This window comes from Eupeodes corollae, chromosome 2, assembly GCF_945859685.1.
Source record: "Eupeodes corollae chromosome 2, idEupCoro1.1, whole genome shotgun sequence".
Taxonomy (NCBI): domain Eukaryota; kingdom Metazoa; phylum Arthropoda; class Insecta; order Diptera; family Syrphidae; genus Eupeodes; species Eupeodes corollae.
Genome location: NC_079148.1, coordinates 37646478 through 37670261, shown reverse-complemented (window position 1 = coordinate 37670261; position 23784 = coordinate 37646478). Strand labels below are relative to the sequence as shown.

Sequence of the window (23784 nt, the reverse complement as noted above, 5' to 3'; positions counted from 1 at the left end):
TTTTTTCTGACTACGAGTTACACATTTCGATTTAAACGTATTGACCTAACAAACTTCATTCCTTTCGTTTGGTTTTCTGAATTTGTCTTTAATTTTGACTAACCCGGCACTAGCTTATTAAATTCAATATGACAAACATGAAATAAGGTCTACTTGGCTCAAATTTGGAAATTTAGGCTTAAAGCATATTTGTGTTTGTCTTTTTTTTTAATTTTTTTTAAACTAAAAATAACAGGAATCCAGTATAATTTTTTGGTCGAAAATCCAAAAATGGGGTCTACTCAAAAAAAAAAACCTATAGATTCTTATTATTTTTTTTCTAAAATTTGTTCTTAATTTATGTTTTATCAATAAAAAAAAACACATTTTTGTGTTGCTCCAAAACAATATTTTATAATATACTAGCTGACCCGACAAACCTTGTTTTGTCATATAAATAAATTCTAGAGAATAGAAATAAATAACTAACTTATTGTAAGTTTGTACGGATGTGGTATATATGTAAGAGGGAGAGCTATAGAGTACTGTAAACGGTAGCAAAATATTAAAATAACAAATCACCAAACAAATTTTTTTAATTAATCAATTTAATTTAACATATCGCTAATTATTACAATACTACAATAAAAACAATATCAATCCCTTAATGCAACAGAGTGTACAATATTTTTTGTGATCCCATCTTTCGCCAATACAAACAAACTGGATGGTTTGCCCACTCTAGAGCACGCCACGTAAAATTGTCCATGTGAAAAACATGAAGTGCTCAAATCTAAGCCGCAGACAGACATCGTTTGGCCTTGAGACTTATTGATAGTCATTGCAAATGCCAATCTAATTGGAAATTGAAGGCGCTTGAATTGAATTGGCACATCTGTAGGTATAATAGGGATTCGCGGTAATAATATTTGTTCACCTCGGAATTTGCCATTTAAAATAATGGCTTCGATAACATTTTTCATTAATTTTTTAATTACTAATCGGGTTCCGTTGCACAACCGCGGTGGGTTCAAATTCCGAAGCAAAATTACCGGAGATCCAACCTTTAGTTGTAAATTATGCGGTGGCATGCCTGGTAAATCTAATGAGTTCAAAAACTCAGTTGGATAATTTACTGCTTCGGTAGCATCACAAACTGTATCAATTGATTTGTATGACCCCAAGTCTTCTGGTAACAAATGTTGTATTTTAAGGTTTATATCGTTGACATCCACATTTTTTGCTGCTAAAATTGCTCTTTCTGCCAGCCACTCATGATTTGTATATTTTCGGTGTACATCGGGAAATATCTGTTCAATGAGAGCATCTTGTGAATCAATAATCGTGCAGAAATCGACCGGTAATTTTATGCATCCAGTTTCATCGGTAGTAAATTTTCCGTCGCCTATATCTAACAGTTGCTTTGAAAATGTTTCAGCGGATGGATCTTGAAGCATTTGAACACGCATATTTACTTTCAATTGTACTTTTTGAACATTACGCCACAGTGGCGATGATTTTAAGCACGCGTTGATCTCATCAGCGTACGTTGAACGCGGAATAACGGGAAGTGTTTGCCTGAAATCACCTGAAAGAAGTAACAGAGTGCCGCCAAATAGTCTGTCGTTGTTTTTTATGTCTTTCAATGTCCTGTTCAATGCCTCAAGTGAATGTTTGTGTGCCATAGTGCATTCATCCCAGATGATAATTTTACACTGTTTCAGCACTGTGGCCATGGATGATTGTTTTTTTATATTGCACACCGCGTCCGGGTTGTTTTGAATATTTAGTGGCAGTTTAAATACTGAATGAGCTGTTCTGCCTCCATCCAATAAAGTTGCCGCAATGCCAGAAGATGCAACAGCCAATGCGATTGTTTGATCGTATTTTAGCAAGAATTAGCGAAATAAGGAATGTTTTTCCAGTTCCACCTGATGCATCCAAAAAAAAGAATCCACCTTGTCCTGCCGAAACTGCGAGCATGATGTGGTCATAAATGGATCTTTGTTCTTCATTCATTAGTGGAACATTGCGAGCAACTACCGCTGCCATTTCTGCAGTATTGTATTGTTGTTCACGATTCAATTCATTGTCTATTAAATCAGATGCATTTCGATTAGGTGAATGCATACCGAAATGACTGAGTGGTAAGTTGGCAATTATAATGCAAAGATCCTCAATAGCAATCAATGCTTCATTGTACATAGCGTCACTGAATATTATCGTAAGATCGTTGCACCGTGTACGATGTTGATGCAATATATCATCAGTCATTGAATCTTTGTGATTATCCCATAATGTCTCTGCTCTGGCCGGGAAACATGTAGTCAGCACTATAGCAAATAGTAAGCGAATTTGTTTAGCTGTACAGTTCAATCCTGCTTCAGTAAGTACACATTCCCATTGGTTGTCGTCTTCCAGCAAGCCGAGTGCAAGGCATGCATCTTTATACGTTGGATACTGTTGTCCATTCACTTTACGTATATGTTCAAATGATAATGGGCCGGTGATATTAACCAATAACAGTCGAAGATAGAAGCACTCAGTCTGCTTTGGATTGACTGTAAATACTCGCCCCAAGGTATTTGATTTGAATAAACCGGGACATGCATCAATTGGCGTACCTTGCTTGCGAGGCATCCATTTTTTTGTAGCAGCCCATGTGAAATAGCGTGGTACTTCTGAATAGAGTAATGTCCGTGTGAAAGCACCAAAAGCATCCGCACGATTACACAATTCAAAAAATTCAGTGAGTGTAGTTTTTGGTGGACTAATAGCACAATCAAACGCTGTCTCGCTCGTGAAATATACGCGCTGGCCGTTTTCAAGATGGACGGCTAAATGAGTAACTGCTGGATCCCGTTCATGAATTGGGAAACCAAAGATACGCCAAACAGCTTCATTGGAGCTGACGTACCGGCCAATTTGATAAAGTGTTATTTCGTCATCTTTGTTAACCGGAGGAGCATTCAAATTGGTATTTTCAACCCGAAAAACAGCCATATCACTGCCTTTATTCACATACTTGCAAATGTATTTGATGCTCTTCACTGAACTGCAGAACTCAACATTAATATGAGCATTGAATGTTTTACTCAGCAGAGGCGAATATGGGACCACCCAACGGTTATCAATGTCAATGTCTACGCTGTTAATATTTTTAACAAATGATTGTCCGCAATTGTCGGGATAAGTTGGATATCCATCAACATTTGTGATTGTATCGTTAGTGAAATTTTTCGGAAAACTTTTAGTACACTTTCCGTCTGCCATGCAAGGTGATGAACGATTAAGATTCCCGCATGGGCCATGAATCATGTTTGTTGTAACAATATCAAACAACATTTGATCAGTAGTTGGATCAGGAATTTCCGCAGAAATTATACTGTCGATTTCCACAGGACGTATTTTATCGACTAACCAAACCAAAATGTGAGCATGAGGTAATCCCCGCTTTTGCCATTCAACGCTATACATCCAGCAACGTGTGGGACCGAATACATGTAATTTTGTAATGAAATTTATCAAAGACTTCAATTTTTGTCTGAATACACGTGCTGTAATGTCATGGCGATGTATTGCATTTTGGCCAGGCAATAGTAAAGATGTAATCTCCGACCATTTTGGATTACACGTGAACGTGATAAATAAACACGGCCGCCCATATTCGCGTACATAAGTCAGAGCATCCTGGACATATTCTTGCATATGGCGTGGACTGCCTTTGTATGAAGATGGTAGAATGACAGAGTTACCGATTTGAGCGGCGTCGGCGTTGGTGATGATAGCGTCTCGTAGGTGAATATATTCTTCCACACGCAACTTTTGTTGATTAAATCTCAAGTATCGTAATCGTTTGCTCTCTATCTTTACATACATGTCGACCATGAATTGCTGACAAAGCTCACGACATCGTAGAATAACGTTGCTCTGGTCGCGTCTAATCATCAACTGATACGCATAAAAATCCTTCGAGCTGACATTCTTGTTTGTTTCGGCACCTGTTGTGGGATCTCGTTGTTTGATATTTATGCAATACCCATCCTGTCCCTTCCAAAATATTAGCGGATATTGGAGAGCATCATATAAACGGTGTGTATCAGCAATAAACTGTAGATTATTATTTCTTCTACGAATCACGATTTCTCGCGTAGTTGTACGGTCGCCAACCATGATTCCAGCAACATCGTCAAGAACAGGTGCATTAAATCTACGAATATGCTCTCCAACAGGTGATTTATCAGGACTGATGACAATAGCGTGATTATCACTTTGTAAATTGTGCATGTGAGATTTGAATATTTTCAACAATTCATTATGCTCATTCAATAGAGCATCCAGGTCGCTGACGATGCGTCTGGCAAAATGCGAGTCGAGGTTATTATAGCCACAACGTGCATCCACACGTTCATTTTCTCCGCCCATAAAGTAAATTTGTAAAAATTTAGATGCTTCGTTCGGCATTGGCAGCAATGAGCCCATTTTGTGATATATTTGGCCTTTGATTTTGAATGTTGAATTGAATTGTTGACCATTGTTGATAGGAATATTCTTAACTATTTCTGTTGCTCCGAACGATGTCATTTGGAAACACGAATTAAATTTTCGAATTGACTTTAGGAAAAGATTAGAATCTGGATCTGTGCCGATAAGTAAACCGTTCAATGGTTCCGGTGGTGTCTCAATTGCAGGTAATTGGACCTTTCCTGATGAACAACACATGCCGGGTGTCTCATTTTTAAACTTAAGAGCTTTACAATGCGGACATTCCTTGTCCATAGCTCCAATTACCACTTTTAAATGAGCATAATATTGAATAGCAGGGTCATACTCGAATGCTAGACGCAGAAATGAATTATATGTAAATGATCGATGTACCTCTTGACGCTGCTGGTCACTTGCTCTGCTTCTGCTAACTGTCAAACGACGCGCTTGCATTTGTTCTAATCTTCTTTGTTCATTTCGTCCAGCTCGTTCATCCTCTGGTTCAGCTTGACGCAATCGCGCCATTCCCACACGCGCATTAGTATTATCTTGTTGGGTTTGTTCTTCTGTTCTTTGGGTTCTTGCATTCCGCATGCCTGCAGAATTACGTGTATAACGGCCCAAAGAAGTTCTTCTCCGTTTTGCTGAAATTCAATTAGTGGAAAGCAGTATATTTAATAATTATTGGTGTATTTTCGTTTATTATTTCACTTACCATTCATAATAATTCTCTTTTATTTTCCCAAATTTTTGCACACACTGGCTTTAATGTTCTTACTAAAGGGTCTTTTAATAATAAAGAAATTAATAAATGAATTAAATATAGTGAAATATAATACGTTTAATACAATAGCCGTTGTTCACGGGAGCTTGCGACACGTCTTCAGTTTTTTTGAGGTATTAAGTTAATGTGAGAACTAAACTTTTTTTAAATTATGAATAACACAAATATAAATAATAAACAATTACAGATCATACAAAGAAAACCTGATCAATAATCACTTGCGCAGTTATCGACAGAGTTTAAAATTATTAAATTAACAATATTTATTAAACAATAGCACTTAGAAATATAAAAAATAGATAAAAACCTATTCTCAGACCTACCGAATGTATATGCAAAATTTCATTGAAATGGGTTAAGCCGTTTCGGAGGAATATGGCCACTAACACTGTGACAGGAATATTTTATATATATAGATAAAAACAAAAGAAGTTTAGTTGCTCCACACGTTTATTAAACTGGTTTTTTTACAATTTAGTTTTCTTTTTCTTAGGAAAATATCTTACAAAAAATATGGCGTCAATGGCGGTTGGCTTCTAGAATTCGAATGAATTAAATACATCTTCGTTTTTTGCCTGAAGTTGGCTGCGGTTATTTAACTTTTACATTGAAGTTGGCTACAGTTTTATAAAGTAAGGCGTAGTTGCCATCGTTGAAGTGGAGACCAAGTGTAATGGTCTTCTCACACTTGGTCTCTTCAAACTATACTACAATTTATAAACAAAAAAACACTTTAACGATTTTCGAACATAATAATTAATACATAAATCAAGATTTGGCATTTAAATCTTGGAAGGGAAACTTATTAGTATACTTAGAAGTTCGTTTGTTTTGATTTTAAGATTTTTTTTATATTGCAATGACTGGTTATTTTAGAGTAGATTATAGTAATGTTCGTGGGCTAAGATCGAATTTTCTGTCTGTATACATCCACATCAATTCTAACAGACCAGCTGTTTTGGCATTGAGTGAAACCCAAGTAGGTGAAGATTCCGATCCTGCTGAATTTTTCATTCATGGGTATCGCTTAGTGCCATTATTCTTCTCACACCATGGTCTCGCCATATATATTAGGAATGATGTTGCATATCAACTTTTACCACAATACGGTCATTGTACTAACTCCCTTTTTATTTTCATGTGGTTAAAACTTTCCGTGAATAAGCACATCATTCACTATTGTTTTCTTTATCGGAGCCCAAACCTGGACAGAGTTTCAACTTCTCAGGAATTTTATGCTCTGTCTGACTCCATACAAAGAATTGTCTCCCTGTATCCTCACACTGAAATCGTTATTACGGGCGATTTCAATGTTCACAATTCTTCGTGGCTTCGACATTCGGGCCAGACAACGCCCGAAGGAATGTGTGCTGAGATTTTTGCTGAGTTTAACCATCTTACTCAGCTTGTCAATGAGCCTACTCGAATATCAGACGTTAACGGCCGAGCAGAAAATACCCTTGACTTGTTTCTCACTTCTGATCCTGATAAGTACACAATCAGTGTATTGACGCCTCTAGGCTCATCGGACCATAGTGTTATATCTGCTAATTTCTCGTGTCAAACAAATCCAGTTAAAGAAAGAGCTCCAAAGAGAACCGTTTGGCAGTACGAGAAAGCCAACTGGGACGGTCTCAATAATTTTTTCAGGATCTTTAACTGGTCGCTATGCTTCCTCGATAGCGACGTAGACTCCAGTGCAGATATGATTTCTAGTATGATTCATTTGGGAATGGAAACGTTTATCCCGAATAGGGTTAAAAGTATTAAACCCAAGGATAAATCATGGTTCGATTCGAGCTGCAAAGAGGTTATCAAGGAGAAAGAGGTGAGCTTCCGGTGTTTTAAAGCCAACCCAACTGAGGAAAACCGGAAAAAGTTTAAGCAAGCCAGGAAGGCCTGCAACGCCTATATTCGAAGGACCAAATTTTTACATGACCAAAAATTACGGCGAAAAATACTGCAATGTCCCAAAGGCAGTAAGAATTTTTGGTCATTTGTAAAAAAACATGAGGAATTCTTGCTCTTCCTCGGTTCCTACGCTTGTTGTCAATGACACTCCTTTAGTTAGCTCTATTGATAAAGCTAACTTATTTGCTAGGCAGTTCGCCGAAAATTCCACCTTACCAGATAGTGTCATGACTCCTCCAGTTCTTGAACGCGTAAATGATTCTATGGGACCAATCTTTTTTCGTACTCGAACTGTGGCGAGAGTTCTTAAAGATCTCAACATTCATAAATCCGCTGGCCCAGATGGTATCCCCGCTATTATTTTGAAGCGGTGTTCTTCCACGCTAGCAAAACCACTTCGTAAGCTTAGCTTTTCATATTCGTTTCCAGACTCACAACCCTCCTCTTCGGATGTGGAACTGCAACGGCAAAATATGATTAGCTCATTAAATTCCGACCTACACAGCATTGTACAATGGGGAATAAAAAATCGTGTAGAATTTAATGCTTCGAAAACGCAATGCTGTCTTGCTTCGTTAAAGCGAGATAAACCGTCTTTGCCACTATCTATGAGTGGCACTTGCATCAACGAAACAGAAAATCTTGACATCCTCGGAATGTGCATCAGCAACCACCTTTTGTGGAGCGATCACATACGCGATGTTGCCAAAAATGCCGCAAGATGTCTAGGTTTTTTGAGATCTGGCTACAATCTATAAAACCTATATACGTCCGAAACTTGAATATAACTCTCATCTCTGGGCTGGTGCTCCAGTAACTTATTTAAGCCTCTTGAACAGTATTCAAAAAAGAGCTTTTAAAATGATTGGTGAAATAAACATCATCAACTCGTTTACATCACTCGAACATCGACGCAAGGTTTCTTGCCTCACCCTTTTTTACCGTTATTTTAACGGACTATGCTCTAGTGAAATAGCCAGTTGCATTCCTCCCCTTAAACAATTTAACCGTAATACCCGCGCTTCTAGGAATGCCCATCAGTTTACCCTTGAGCCCAACTTCGGACGTACTATGAAGTACAGAGATTCTTTTTTTAGCCGTACTACGCGAATGTGGAACGCCTTGCCACGCTCTATCTTTCCCTGTCATTGCAATGTTCAGAAATTTAAAACCAATGTACACCGACACCTCCTATCCAACCCTTCCCTCTTTTCCTAATGCTCACACTGTGTCTTTGGCATATTAAAGGTATAAAACCCCTTTTAGTGTTTGCTAATTATAAAAAAAAAAAAAAAAAGTTTGTTGGCAAATGGTTTAAATTTTAAAAAATAAGTCCTTTTTGTAAACAGAGTCGTTGGATACATAAGCAAGTTTATGATGTATTGATTTTGTTTTCCAAATAATTATCCTTTACTTGAAAACATATTTTTAAATCTGTATTAAATTGTTTCAATTAATTTTCTCAATAATAATTTTTGTGGATATTTTTGGCGATTTTGAAATTTTTTGAAAATTTCCCATTTTTTTTTATTTGAGAGATTCGTTGAAATTTCCCTGAATTGTTTCATTCATTTCTTATACCAATGTTTGTGGTTGTTTTTGGTGATTTTCAAATTCTGTGAGTAAAATAGTCGACTTCGAATTATCAGTCATGAGTTACCGATATTTTCATCGGTAAGGTCAGAAGGTCTGTTCTGATGCCAAACACAAACACAGCAGGCATTAGGAAATAAAAAGAGGGTTTGAAAAGAATTAGTGTGCACATTTGTTTTGAAATCGCGAATATTATGCAATAACAACAAAAAAACAACATTCACGCAGTACGGCTTTAAAACTTATCTCAGTGTTTGACATAACAAACAAAGCGGGTTAACGACCATTTATGTCTGTAGAAAGGTATTCATAATGCTCCCACTTTATAGCACACTATCCTGCATGTCCTTAAACAAAAGCCATAATAAATGACCAAAAACTGGAGTCTACCAACTGACCCAATTATATTCACTTTATTTTAAGTCAATATGTATGTTAAACAAAAAATAAAAAGGGAAATAAAACCCTTCAATACTTTCCCCAGCACCAAAAACAGCAAATCCCTGCTAACAGACTTTTTATGTACATCAAGTGTTATCCTATTACAAAATGTCCTTCCATTGTCCTCGCAAATCTTTTTTGGCTTAAGTTTACTCCCTCAAATTGGCCTACAAGCGTGTTGGCGAAAGTCCACATAGTAATTTTTGGAATGTTGATGACATAAATATTCCAAAAGGATATTTATACCTACATACATATATGGCCAAGCACACGTGTATGTATATACCCCACCCATGCTTCCATACATACCCAAAAAAAAGTAGACAAAATCTGATCACACATAAATGAGGCTACATTCCCGTAGGTAGTATAAAAGTAGAGATCCTAAAATAAGTACCTATATATATGTATGTATTATTGTATGTCAATATATGTATCTAGGAATTTTTGTTGCGATGCAATGTACCTACCTACTGACCATACATACAGAGGCTTCTCATGGTGAAGTTGCTTTGCTGGATGACATAAATAAATTTCACGTCGTGTGTCGGTCGGCCCTGCTGTCCTTTCAAATGGTGACCGTTTTCGAAATTCGATTTTCGGTCAAAGTGGGTGGGCAATAATTTGAAGATTTATCTACAGCAAATGGCACGTCCTCATGTCGGTCGTTGGTGCGGTGAATGAGTGTGTTTTACAAACTATACATTGCCCTGGAAATGGCTATTTTTAGGGAATTAAGTGGGCGGGGGGTGGACTTGTGTGCTAGAGCGCAGAGAAGCGCAGAGAGTTCAGAAACGAAGCCGGATGCCAAACGCTGAACGCCGAACCGAACAGAACCAAAGTAGAAGAAGAAGAAGAGTTTTTGGAAATTTATTACAGTTAAATGTTAAGGCGGGTAGTGTTTTTCGGTGTTTAGGGGTTTGAGATTCTATTTGATGGCATTCGGTTTATCCGGCCGCTTAAAATTGACCCATTAAACGAATAGAGGCATTTTAAGCTGAAAGGGTTTGATGTTGTTGTTGTTATAGTTGTTTATATAACAGAGAAAGTTTTGAGCTTAAATCGCAACCCTTAGGATTTAAATTTATGATCTGTAACGAAATGAAGGTCTGTTTGTTTTTGTTTTTGTTTTTGTTTTCGTTACTGTTATTGTTGTTGTTATTTGTGTTTGTATTATGACAAGCATATTGAAGGACCCATTATTATTTGATAGATTAGTTTAATATAGAAACAACACAGAGTTTAGGTATTTTAAGAGAGAAAGAGAGCAATTAGTAGTCGAATGATTGATGATGGTTTTTTGGGGGAAAAATAGAAACAAAAAGAAAGAAAACTTTTTCCATTTCCTTTTTTTTTTTTTGCTTTCTTGTAGGTAGGTCTGTACTTTAGATATAGAACTTCAAATCGAGGAGGAAAATGAATTATCAATAGAAAATCGATTGAATTGAAATTAATAATTGAGGAATTCCACAACTTTTATATGCTTCCAGATAGGAAATTAATTGATTGGCGTTTGTCAAACTTTTAACAGGCCTTTTTGTCGTTAGTTGAAGTGAATGTAGGTATAAATCGTATTTAATTGTTGTTTTTGAAAAATAAAACAATCGATTGAGATATATCCCAAATTGTTAATATCAATTAAATGGTGCCTACCCTTCAGTAAAAAATATAAAGGGCTTTGTTTAAATTGTTTTTAACTGGGTTCTTTGTTTGCATCGGGGTATTTTTGAAATATTTATTAGATTAGATACTTATTGCAAAATATCCAATTAAAATTTGTTTTTTTTTCATTTTAGGTAAACACGAAAAGGAATACGGGGATGAACTGTTTGGTCATTTTGTAAGAATTGTTTTTATATATTATAATTTTTTAAACTGAATGACTTATTTATGGTGTTTTTTAGAAGAACGGTTAAAGTTTTAAAGAAGTTGTTTGTATGTTAAAATTTAATGCAATCTGGCCTGTTTTATTTATGGAGTACATTTTTACTTCCGACTTATAGGACCTACATACAGTTGAGCTCATAAAAATAGCAGTGCTGGTCACATTTTTTTATATTGATTTAAATAACGGAAATTCTTAAAACAAAAATATGATCATGTGACTTGCATCTAACGGTCAAGACACTGCACCGAAGAAATTCGAAAACTTATTAGAAAACTGCGTTTGGAGGGAAAAACCTACCAAAATATTCAAGACATCGAATGCTGCTCAGCAAAAATGTTCAGTAACCCCTTAAAATAGCTAAAAATCCGAAAACGCTAGGCCCAAAAAAGATGACTGCTAAAAGAACTGACAGAAAACTTGTTCAGTTAGCAAAACAAAACCCTTCCATAGGCTCTAGGAAAATAAGAAATGGATTTCAACTGTCTGTTAACGCTGTCACAATACGAATACGTCTTTGGGTCCAAGGGTCGTCGAGAATATGTGAGAAGAGCCTAAAATGCAGCAATCGATCCAGGTATGGGCTTGCTTTACATATTACGGGGTCGGGCCTATTTATTCTATCGGGAGTATAATGGATGCAAGCGACTATGTGAAAACTCTCGAGGAGGTTATGTTGCCCTATGCTGAAGAGGAAATGACGTTGGTTTGGGTATACCAACAAGACCATGACCCAAAGCATACGTCAAAAAATGCAAAAATCATGGTTTGCGCAGAAGAAGCTATCCTTTATGGAGTGTCCCGCTCAAATCCCCGACCTTAACCCCATCCAAAATTTGTGGGGGGATGTTAAGAACGCAGTTCATAAAGCAAAACTCAAGGATCCGAAAAAAAAAATTGTGGGATGCAGTGCTTGATTCGTGAAACGCAATACTAGTCGAGAGGTGTCAGGTTTTAGTGGACTCGATGCCACGTAGATGCGAGGCAGTTATACAAAACAATGGTTATGGAACAAAGCACTAATTGTAAGCTAACATTATTTGTATACTTTCATATAATTGATTACAGTTTTTCTTACTTATTACGTAATAGATCCAGTATTTTGTCATGCACTGCTATTTTTATGAACAGCCATATATTTAAAAAACGGTAACTAAAATACAAAACGCGCCAATATCTCAAAGTTTTGAAAAGATATTTGAGTCGAAAATCAATTTTTACGAACTTTTATTAATTTTTTTTTTAGGTTTTTATTTTTTGTACAAAAACTGTCAATTCGATTTTTCTAAAAATTTGTCCTAATGTTGAAAACAATATTTCTTATGAGTAAAAATAAGTTATAAGCTATTATCTTAAATTTTTGAAAAGATATTTGAGTCGAAAATCCTTTTTTACCAACTTTTGTCAATTTTTTTTCGGTTTTTAATTTTCTGTGAAAAAACTGTCAATTCGATTATTTTCAAAATTTTACTGAATAATGACAACAATATTTTTTGAGCGATAAAAAAAAAATTAAAGCCAATATCTCAAAGTTTTAAAAAGTTATTTGAGTCGAAAATCAATTTTTACCAACTTTTATTAATTTGGTTAGGTTTTTATTTTTTGTGAAAAAAAAACTGTCAATTCAATTTTTCTCAACAAGATTAAGTAAGTTTGAAGCCTAAATTTCGAGTTTTTAAAAAGATATTTGAATAGATTTTCAGTTTTTACCAACTTTGAGTAATGTTTTTTTAAGATTTTTATTTTTTATAAAAAAACTGTTAATTTGAAATTTCTCAAAAATTTATCAGATGACAAAAATATTATTCTTCGTTGCACAAAATTGTTTTGGAGATGAAATCATATTTTAGTCGTACAATTTTGGAGGTGACAAATTTTTTTTCAATTTTTTTGATTTATAAAAAACCGTTAAATGGATTGTTTTCAAAAAATATATTTATTTGATATCACGTTACAATATATTATATAAAATTTAATTCAAGTCTCTATCGTCATTGGTTCGTAAGATATTTAGGGTTAACCAAAATTTTCACCTTTTTTTCAAACTGCTATGGTAAAAAAAACACCAACGCAATTTTCTTGAGAGCCCTTTCTCCATCTTTCTGTCTTATTATCTGTATAACAAATTTTTTTTGAAATCGATACCTCTTCTGGTTCTTGAGCTAAGGACGACGAAAAAAAACGTCGCGAACGTACGGACAAATTTATTTTGACTCTAGGGACCTAGAAACGTCGAGAAATGTCAAAATTTTCAATTTGACAAATCGGACCCATTACAATAACTTAAATAAAAGAATATAAGTTGTAGTTTTACCCAACAGAATTTATAATTTTGAATGTTTTATGACTTAGGGGTTAGGCATTGTGATATTCACGACGGCTATGATTTTTAAAGTTTCTTTTGTCTTACAATAACATTACATAAAATCGCCCATACATATGGCGTTATTCCGCTTTCTAAAAGTGAGATAAAATAATGATTTCTTGATGTTTCGAGTTTTTTCCGATCTGTCATTTTATCAGTAACTTTTTGCATTTGTGCGATTTTAAACTCGATGTGCCCAAAATAAACAACAATTTTATTGGAATGCTTAAAAGTTTGAAGATATGACATCTCTTGGGCGGTATGTCAATTAGCATTTTGTGGCATTTTCTTTTCAAAAAGTTTTTGAGCCCGAGAGTTATTTTGTGACGATATGGCATTTCTAATATTTTGGAGTTATTTTATTTGAAATATCATAAAACCCATCAAATTTAAGCTTAAGGGTTCGGTAATATTGCCCAAATCGTAACTTTAAAAAAATGTCAGGGATGGAAGAGACCTACAGTTTAATGCCGAATCCGAACGGTTAATTTGAGAAAGCACTTTTCATGGCAAGAATTACTCTTGGAGGAATTGTCAATTCCTCGCAAGAGGCAGTACCCGTGAAAAAAAACTCTAAATGGTGTAGGCACGGATCGAACACAAGACCTTTCGGCATGACAGTCCATCCTGCGATCATTTTTTTTTTCTTAAATTGGTTGAATATCTCGTGAAAATTTAACTCGATTTAAACTTATGAATAAATTTAAAATTGGTTTCTAAGAAAGCCGCTTTATTTTTCGAAATCAGCCTTCAAAATACAAAATTCACTTAAAAATAAACCAGGTGTAGGTAATTTCAATTTATTTTATTTTTTATTGGAAAAAATATTATTTTTATTTTGTTATTTTGTATTCTGAAAAAATTCACTTTGACACTTTAACTAAAAAAGTAAGTGTAAAAGTTTCATTCAGATTCTATTTTATTTTTAAATTTGAGAAGTAATTCTTTCCCAAACAGGTCAAGTTCTAGGAAAAAATTCCGTGAGAAATAACTATATCTTTTTAGGCACTTTTACTTTCCATTACGTAAAAGAAAAGTGTAATATTCATGGTTTTAGTTTTGACTTTTTTCGAAAACTACTGTTTTCAACTTGAATACATTTTCATAAGACGTTTTTTTTTTAATAATTATAATCTTTATAACTAATGTACACTTTCCACGTAACTTTCTGTAACTCAATTTGGTTACTAATTACGGTTCATTTGCATATTTTTTGTTTGTCTAATTTTTGGTGTGTGTCTATTTGTTTTTGTTTAATGTTACACATGAATTTAATATTCATTACAAGTCAAAATGTAATTTCCTTGAAATTATTTGCTTAAACCTTCCCGATTGTGTGAACTTCCAAAATATAAATTCCGTGTCGAAAATTATTATCTTTTCCAATCTTACCTACGACGTCAGCTATGTTTTAGGTGCGGGTACGGATGGGTCTTGATATGTGAAACTTGGTGGAGGTACCTTTTATTTACTTACTTATATGTTATCAACAACCATGTGTTACCATATCCAGCATCATGGAAAATATTCATTAAAACAAAAATTTTAACGAACAACCATTTGCAAAGCAAACTCTGAATCTGAACTTTGTGAGCATATAGCGTTCCGGTTCCGGTTCCACCGACGACGACGATAACGTTGACTACGGCGGCGAGGAATTCATATAATATATGTATCTTTCTCTGTCGTTGATGGCCATGCTTCAAGGCAAACTTCAAAGCGCAATTAATCTTCAACCCTCAGCTTCATTCAGGCGTTAAAATCACACCTGTTTACTCTTGCTGCACGCTCTTCGCTAGTTGGGCTGGTCATGGGTCGGTCTTCATCGTGGCTCCGCTCATGGCTGCATCTATGGATTTATGCTGTGTTGCAATCCAGTGAACACAATCTTTCCGCAGGGCGGAAGCGCAGCTCCAAGCCCAGACGGACGCAGACTCTCTTACGCTTCTGCAACACAGAAGCCTACTTATAACTTGATTTTCGCATTGCATATATTAAGCACGCCAGACATGAACATATTCATCGCCGTATGCTTTGAGCGGACAACATCGGTCTCCACCGTTGCTACCGCTACCGCTGTGCGTTGTCGGTTGGAATGCGTTCCATTTCATGCTCCCGTGAATTGTGCTTGTGGTAAATAGTGGGTGCGGTGCCAGTCCTGATGGTATGAGATTGCCTGCAGTAGCTTCCGACATAGCCGAGAAGCACCAAGAGCAACAGCAGCTTTTGTTGATTGAGACGTGAAGCAAATACGAATCATGGCGACCGCGATGGCCATGAAATGGAAACTCTTACACACCCTGCCTGAACTTTGTACTGTATCGTACCGCACATACACATATGTATAAAATGGCATCCATAGCGATCATAGATACGAATATAGCAAGGTCCAATCAAGCACAACGCACAATGCCTATTGCACGTCATCATTAAATGTGGACGGAATATACATACTAGCTATGTAGAAGGTGAGCTGTTATTTAATGAAACTTCACTTTGGTGACAACTCGGTGATATATTGTGGTTCACAATTGACAGTTCTTAGTCGTATAGAGAGATGCATTATACATATAATTATATTCAAGCCCAGCCACGGACGCACAAAGCATTTATCTTGCGGAAACAGGCCTTTCATTATGTCAAAGCTAGCATTTGACAGATGGATTAATTCAACAAATAGATTTGGAAATATAGTTTATATTCTATGCATAATGTATTTGTATAATGGTTTCAAGGCTTTGTTGTCCCCGTCATCTGTCATTCGGAAGTCATTAAGTACAAAGCTGACATTATTTGACTGTGCCATAAGGTATTTATGTCTGCCGCTTAAAATACGATGGATCAATTTATGTACATTTTATTTTTAAATTGTATTTTATAAATGGAAAAATTGTTTTCTTTTTAATAATAAATTATGTGAAGACAGTTATTGAATTCATTTTAATAATTAAAATTAAGAAAAAAGTTATTAATACTTTTGAAAAGAATCTAAGAAATTTAAAAATGGTTAATTTTTGGGATTAAAAAAAAAACACTTTTCACGTGTCCATTAATTTAGAGCATGTCATATTTTTGTTGGCTCATAAAAACAGTAATTTTGAACGATTAATGTACATTTTTAGACGTTTATCCATTTTTTTGGATGGTTTTTAATATTTGAATACTCTTGCAGTATGTACCTTACGTCGAACATATTATAGGCCCATTAAAAGTTATTGGCATTGACATTTTTTTTAATCAAAAATTTGTTTGCCTAAAGAAATGGAGTTGAAAGTAAAAACTGTTTTAGTAAAAAACAAGAAGTTACAAACTTACAGCAATAAGTACAAAATCAAATTCAAAAACTTAACAAAATTGAAGCTTAATGCTAATATTTTTAAATGCATGACACTTATTTGTCCATGAATTTGAACAAATTGTTTACTTTTAAACGATAAATATTAAAAGTTCAATTAAGTTTTGTTGAATCCTGCAATTTTTTCGTTTACATTAATTTTGTTGATATGCAACAATTTAAATTAAATTTTTATGTTGCCCCTTTTTTTTTTTAATTCAAATTTATTATAAATGCATTTTGTTTTATTTTAAAAAATCTTTTTCCTGTAATTTTTTTGCCATTGTGATGTGTCCAATTTGTCGAATTGAAAATATTGACATTTCTCAACGTTCCAATGTCCCTAGGATCTAAATCAGATATTTTTAGAGCTATTATTTCAGGATATACCGGCAGCCATATATCAAGTACCAAAAAATATGATTTGAAGAAAATAACATCAAAACATTTAGAAAGGACTGTAAACAAATTTGACTAGTAGTTTTTTTACTTGTGACATCTATGACCTAATTGGCAAGTTGTACATTTGTACAGCTCAAAAATTTCAATAAGACATGACACTTCGATGGTAGGGAACGTCAAAGAAACCGATTCCTTCCATCTTTTTTTTAAATTTAAAAATAACAGTAGTTTTAATACAATTTTTGGGTAAAAAATTCGAATTTCCCCAGAAACGAATCCATAGATTTTTATTAAATTGTTTCTAAATTTTTTTCTTAACTTGGCTTCTTTCAGTAAAAAAAATTTTTGTATCGCTAGCACAGAACCGTTATTTTTTTTAATTTTAAGTTTTTAATTTTCTCGTGAACTCATTAACTGATTTCAATACTTTTTCTCCCGTGTAAGCTCTGAAAATGTTTAAATAATATAATTGATTCAAACAAATATTTCAATTTTTTTTCAAAGCGATATTTCGAAAACGAATCAACACTTTTTCACAAAAATCAAATATAAAATGAAGTATGGTCTACATAACTGCGTACTTAACACATTTTCAAACAATTTTTGAACTTTTTTTTAGAAATCAAGTATTTTTAAATCTTAAATTATTGTAACTATTTTAAAACAAATTTATGTTGTACAGAAGAAAGTTCGTGCGATGCAGACATGCGTTTTTAACTTCCCATAAGAAGTTATTGTAATGGGTCCGATTTGTCAAATTGATAATTTTGACATTTCTTGACGTTTCAAGGTCCCTAGAGTCGAAATAAAAGATTTTTAGAAAGATGTCTGTGCGTGGGTGTGTACGTTCGTGACGTTTTTTCGTCGTCCATAGCTCAAGAACATGAAAAGATATCGATTTCAAAAAAAAAAATGTATACAGATAATAAGGCAGAAAGATGCAAAAAGGGCTCTCAAGAACCTTTCGTGGGTGGTTTTTTTACCATAGCAGTTTGAAAAAAAGGTGAACATTTTGGTTAACCCTAAATATCTTACGAACCAAAAACGCTGGAGACTTGAATTAAATTTTATATAATATTTTGTAACGTGATATCAAAGAATTATATTTTTTGAAAAAAATCCATTTAACGGTTTTTTGTATAAATCAAAAAAACTGAAAAAATTTGTCATTTCCAAAATTTTACGACTTAAATATGATTTCATCTCCAAAACAATGTTTTTGACATCTGATAAAATTTTGAGAAAAATCGAGTTGACAGGTTTTTTTATAAAAAATAAAAACCTAAAAAAAAACATTACTCAAAGTTGGTCAAAATTGAATATCGATTCAAATATCTTTTCAAAAACTTGAAATTAAGGCTTCAAACTTATTTTATCTTATAAGAAATATTGTGTTCAACATTCCGAAAGATGTTGAGAAAAATCGAATTGACAATTTGTTTACAAAAAATAAAAACCTAAAAAAAATTAATAAAAGTTGTTAAAAATGTATTTTGGCTCAAATTTCTTTTCAAAAATTTGTAATATTCGCTTTAAAGTACTTTTATCTTTCAAAAAATTTTGCTGTTAACTTTCAGTAAAATTTTGAAAAAATCGAATCGACAATTTTTGTACAAAAAATTAAAAACCTAAAAAAAATGTGACAAAAATTGTTAAAAATTTACTTTCGACTCAAATATCTTTTCAAAAATTTGGAATATTGGCTTCAATCTAATTTTATCTTATAAGAAATATTGACATATAAATATTGAAATATAGACAAACTTTTAAGCAAGACTAATCGGTGTGGGTCACATCCCAGCCTCTTTTTTTTCTATGCCAATTCAACAATTTGGCCTTAAATATATTTCGAATCGATAACGGTAGAGAGAATTTAAAAAATAGAATCTACTAATGGTTTTCTTATAAATACAAAAAAAAGGGTCCCCTTTAATATTTGACTAACAAAAAACAATGATTTTTTCTTTTGTATTCTTTTTTTGTGCGAAAAAAAAAAACTTTAAAAGTTGGTAAAAATTTATTTCTGACGCGCATATCTTGACAACAATTAAAGATATTGTCTTCAAACTAATTAAATCTTATACAAAATATTGTCTTTAACATCAAAATGCAATCCTCAGTTTTCTTACAAAAAAATATGAATCTACCAAAAATACTACAAAAATTTGGTAAAAATTGATGTTCGACTCGAACATCTCGAGAATTAATAAAGGTTTTAACTTCCAAAAAATTGTATTGTCAACAAAATATTGTTTTTTAACATAATAAACTTCTCCAATCAACATTCAAAAAAGTCTTACTAAAAATTTGTGAAAATAGTCTTGGACTTAAATAAATCATATATTGAAATCAAACTTTTCTTACCCTATACATTACAATATTGTTTTTGGCTTTTATTTTATTTTTTGACAACTTTTTTCTAAAAATAAGAAACTCACGAAAACTAATCATTTTCATTTCTAGTATCTTGAGAAAAAAGATAGATATGGACTTTAATTTTTCTTAATTTAAATTGTTTTTTTTTTTGGCATGAACATATATTTTATGATTTAAATGAATTTAATGTTTTTTTTGTGTGTTACTTCAAATTTTCTTTTTTTTCTTGTAATATTTAATGCATATAAAAAATGGATTCAAAAATGATTTTCCACATGTGTCATTCAAAGATATTTTAAAATTCGTTAAAATAATTTATTTTTCATGTCCCCTATTGTCATTTCAACCTTATTTTAACATCACAAATAATGAGTTACAATAATTATTTTGTTAAATTACGAGGACTTCGTTCAATGGAAAAAAAAAGCAGGTAGGTTAGGTATACTGTGGTCTACCTCACCTACCTATCAGTCGTTATTGACATGGCGACATACTGTTTTATAGTTTGGCACCTGATTCCAATAATCGTTAAACATACCTAATCTGATAAGTTTCTAATTTACTCCGACTTGATGTCTGACCTCGTTTGAAATTATGTTAGTTTACTTCAAATCGTTCATTTGCATGCAAATTGTGTTTACGAAGAAAAAAGATACTCACTCAAATGTCAATCTAAGACCAACATAGGCTTTTTAAAAAAATCCGGTCGAAAATTTACATTTTTACGTTAGCTGAGGAAAAAAATCGAACTTTAAGAAGTTCTCTTTTTCTTAGTCCTCCATTCGTGTTAGCTTTTTGTGTAATTTAAGACCATTACTGGAGTAAGCTGTCTTTCTTAGGTAAGTTACGAAGGCTATACGTGCACATAAAAGAGAGGAAACATAAACATAGTTTCGAAAGTAAAAGTCATTATTATTATTTATATACCATTACAAATAGACACGAGTATCTATGTAAATATGTATATGCTATAGTGTATTTTGTTACGTCAAATTCGTTTCAAAAAATATAGTAATTAAATAATTTATGAGCTAATTACTTTCAATTTTTTTTACAGATGCAGGTTATATGATACACATTGTTGGAATAGTGAAATAATTATAATTTTGTAATTCTTATCTTCTTACGTTTCGTAGTATTTTTTTTATAAATTATTACTGAATAAAATTATGTTGCTAATTTTAATGCCTTAACTGTTACACATGTATGAAACAAAGTATTATTTTAGAACTTATTATCAATTTGTGCTCTGAAAACCAGATTCTTAACAAGCTGAGATCCCAATTTATATCCGATATAAGATTCAGACAACTATCTGTAGGATACGAAAAACCAACATCATCTGCAAAGGCTGTAGGAGGAACCTTAAAAGGCAAACTGAATTAAGAATTAATGTATACCAAAAAAAGTATTGGTCCCAAAACCGAACCTTGTGGAACTCCCAAATCTTTTCTTTATATCACTCCTAACATCATCAAATTTCACTTTTTGGGCTCTTAAATTTAAATAAGATCTTAACCAATCATTAATGAATCCTCGAAACCCAGTACTTTCAAGTTTGCTAACCAAAATTTCGTGATTAACCATGTCAAAGGCTTTTGATATGTCAACAAACAATCCAGCTGTATTGTTTTTTCTATCAAGACTTACAAATATTTGAGAACAGAAATGTAACAACGCATCTTCGGTTGATTTATTGCTTTGAAAACCAAACTGAACATCACTGAAAAATTTTGTTCTCTTTAAAAAGCTCACAATTCTATTTTTTACAGCTTTTTCAAAAATCTTACTTATCGGGGGCAAGAGTGATATAGGCCTATAGTTACCCAGATCATTAGCTGCTTGTTTCTTGAAAAGTGGCAAGATATTGGCACTCCAGAAAAAATACTTTTGTTAAAGTTATGTGCCAAAACATCAATTATAAAACATGATGATGAAAGTTTTTGGCAAACCACACGTAGAGAGAACTCTTCACTCTCACTAGGACTTGGTGGTGGTGAAGCTATTCCTACACTTGATGTTTGTTGTGTTTTGGAATTACTTTCGTTGGCACGTTGTTGTTCATTGTTGTTGCTGATTAAGTTAGATGGAGCCGCAATCATCGATGAACGCCAAATAGCTCTGCATTTGTCGCAACGGTATGGTACATCACTAGATTTAAAGTAATCAATGTCCTCCCTCAGAACTTTAACACAATATCGTTGCACGATATTTTGGACCCGGAACCTCTTTTGATCACCTCACCACAAACTTTACAATTGATCATTATTAAATTCGAATACTTCTCTGAAAATATCTTTCAAGTAACAATGAGATTCGCACCCCACAACACTCACTTACTCACTGAATTTTTCTTAAATTTTTTGACGTTTCAAGGGCCCTATATTCTAAACCAAAGCTTACTTACTTAGTTGTCCATTTAGCAGTGCATTTGGAAAATGGGTAAAGAGTTTACTTCACTGAGGCTAATGCTGCACAACGAGCGAGAGACCACCATCGACAATATTGACTAGCTTCTTTGCAATGTGTGAAGCAGACGTTGAAAAGGCCAAGTATTACACTTGGAATTCATCAATAAAGAAATTCTTCGCAAACAAGGAAACCCAATTCCAGATCGGCCACAGGTGTTTTCCACTGATACGGTAGGTGGCATGTACACTGTTCATTCTAGAAATGATGAATTTTTTTATTTGCGACTGCTGTTGGTAAATGAACGAGGACCAAAATCATTTGAAAACTGTGAATGGCCACCTATACCAAACATATCGGGAAGCATGTCAACTATTGGGTTTGAAGTACTTAACTTCGCACTGAAGGATCTTCAACGAAATAACAACATCTTTAGCGGCTTGATGATGTTGTTGGCAGTAATTCCCCGTGGAACGCCAGCAGATAAATTGAATGCTTGCCTGAAGGCATCACCTATGTGGAATAACGTACAAAAAATATCGCTAACCACTAATATGAGAGTTCAACTTCAAAATGATCGAAGTGCAGCACAATTTTCTAAACAATTGTTAGTTGTGGGATATGGAAAATTATTACTCTTACCAACGAGTTTGGCGATTTGTAAACTCTCAATTAGCTTATTGAAAATTTTTTCCCAAACATTATTGAGAATTTCCACCACATATTCAGTTATTGTGATATTGTGCAATTTGAATCCACCGCGACTTTGCAAAGGTAGTCGACTTGCGGTGAAAAGACTTATGCCGAATTTGATTAAGGCAACCATTATTAACGGAAAGTACGCAGGTGAAAATGTATGTATTCCTCAAATACCAATGGTTCCTACTGATCTTCCGCTTGACTTCAAACGAATGCAACTCCCGGTTCGCCTTGCGTTCGCAATGACAATTAACAAGTCGCAAGTCCAATCGCTTAGTGTTTGCGGAATAAATTTAGAAAATCATTTTTTTACATGGGCAGTTATACGTAGCTTGTTCACGAGTTGGGAAACCATCCGCTTTGTTTGTTTTAACGTTAGACCTAAAAACCAAAGAAGTGGTTTACCAAAGAGCGCTTCAATGAAACGGAAAATTTGCGGACAAGTATAACGCTTCAATTTACTTTGGATTCACTTTAATTTTTTACTTCGAGAAGTTCAACTAAATTACACTTAATTTTTGTAATCGAAATGAATTCATTTCTGAATGAAAAAATGAAATAAATGTTTTCCTTTTCAAATATAAAAAAAAATAATTTGTCTTCATCTTTTAATCCCCAAACAAAATGTTACAAAAAACTTAGCCATCTGGTGGCGAAACGGAGTTTGCTGGATTTGCTAGTAATTAATAAACTTTCTCCTGAACAATATTTGCAATTCGTGCAAATTTGTGGTGCTGCCAAACACTGAAGCCACTTGCCCAACATAACTTTTAAGACATTATGACATATTCATCTTAACATAATGTTACATTTTTGGCCACGTCTATAAAAAGACCCTTTACGAGTAAAAATATCGCTTTTGACGTACAGTCCATTTTTGTATTGAAAAATTAGCTTAAAATTAAATAGAGTTACGAAAAATTTTAAACATTTTGTTGTAGATTTATTCATTATTTTACTTGCTAGAAGTATACATAAATATTAAACAATGTTTTCTCTAAAAATTGAAGCACTTTTGTTAAAAACAGTGAATGTAAATACGCCTGAACCTTCACAGCTCCTGAGCAACAAGCACAAAACTAAACCGACCTTCATCAGGAAAGTGTCCTAAAATCCAAAAT

At 33.7% G+C, this 23784-nt stretch overlaps 1 protein-coding gene across 1 annotated transcript in view; it reads right to left on the bottom strand.

Moving 5' to 3' along the window:
* LOC129944866 (uncharacterized) overlaps positions 1-22790 on the bottom strand; it is a 41104-nt gene extending 18314 nt beyond the window's left edge. The window contains exons 1-4 of the mRNA XM_056054528.1: positions 22607-22790; positions 21508-21740; positions 21346-21442; positions 2219-5108 (exon numbers count right to left, since the gene is read on the bottom strand). Coding sequence (XP_055910503.1) covers positions 2219-5108; positions 21346-21442; positions 21508-21740; positions 22607-22790 — 3404 coding nt within the window. The remainder of the gene's footprint in view (positions 1-2218; positions 5109-21345; positions 21443-21507; positions 21741-22606) is intronic.
* Between the last annotated feature and the right edge of the window lie 994 nt (positions 22791-23784).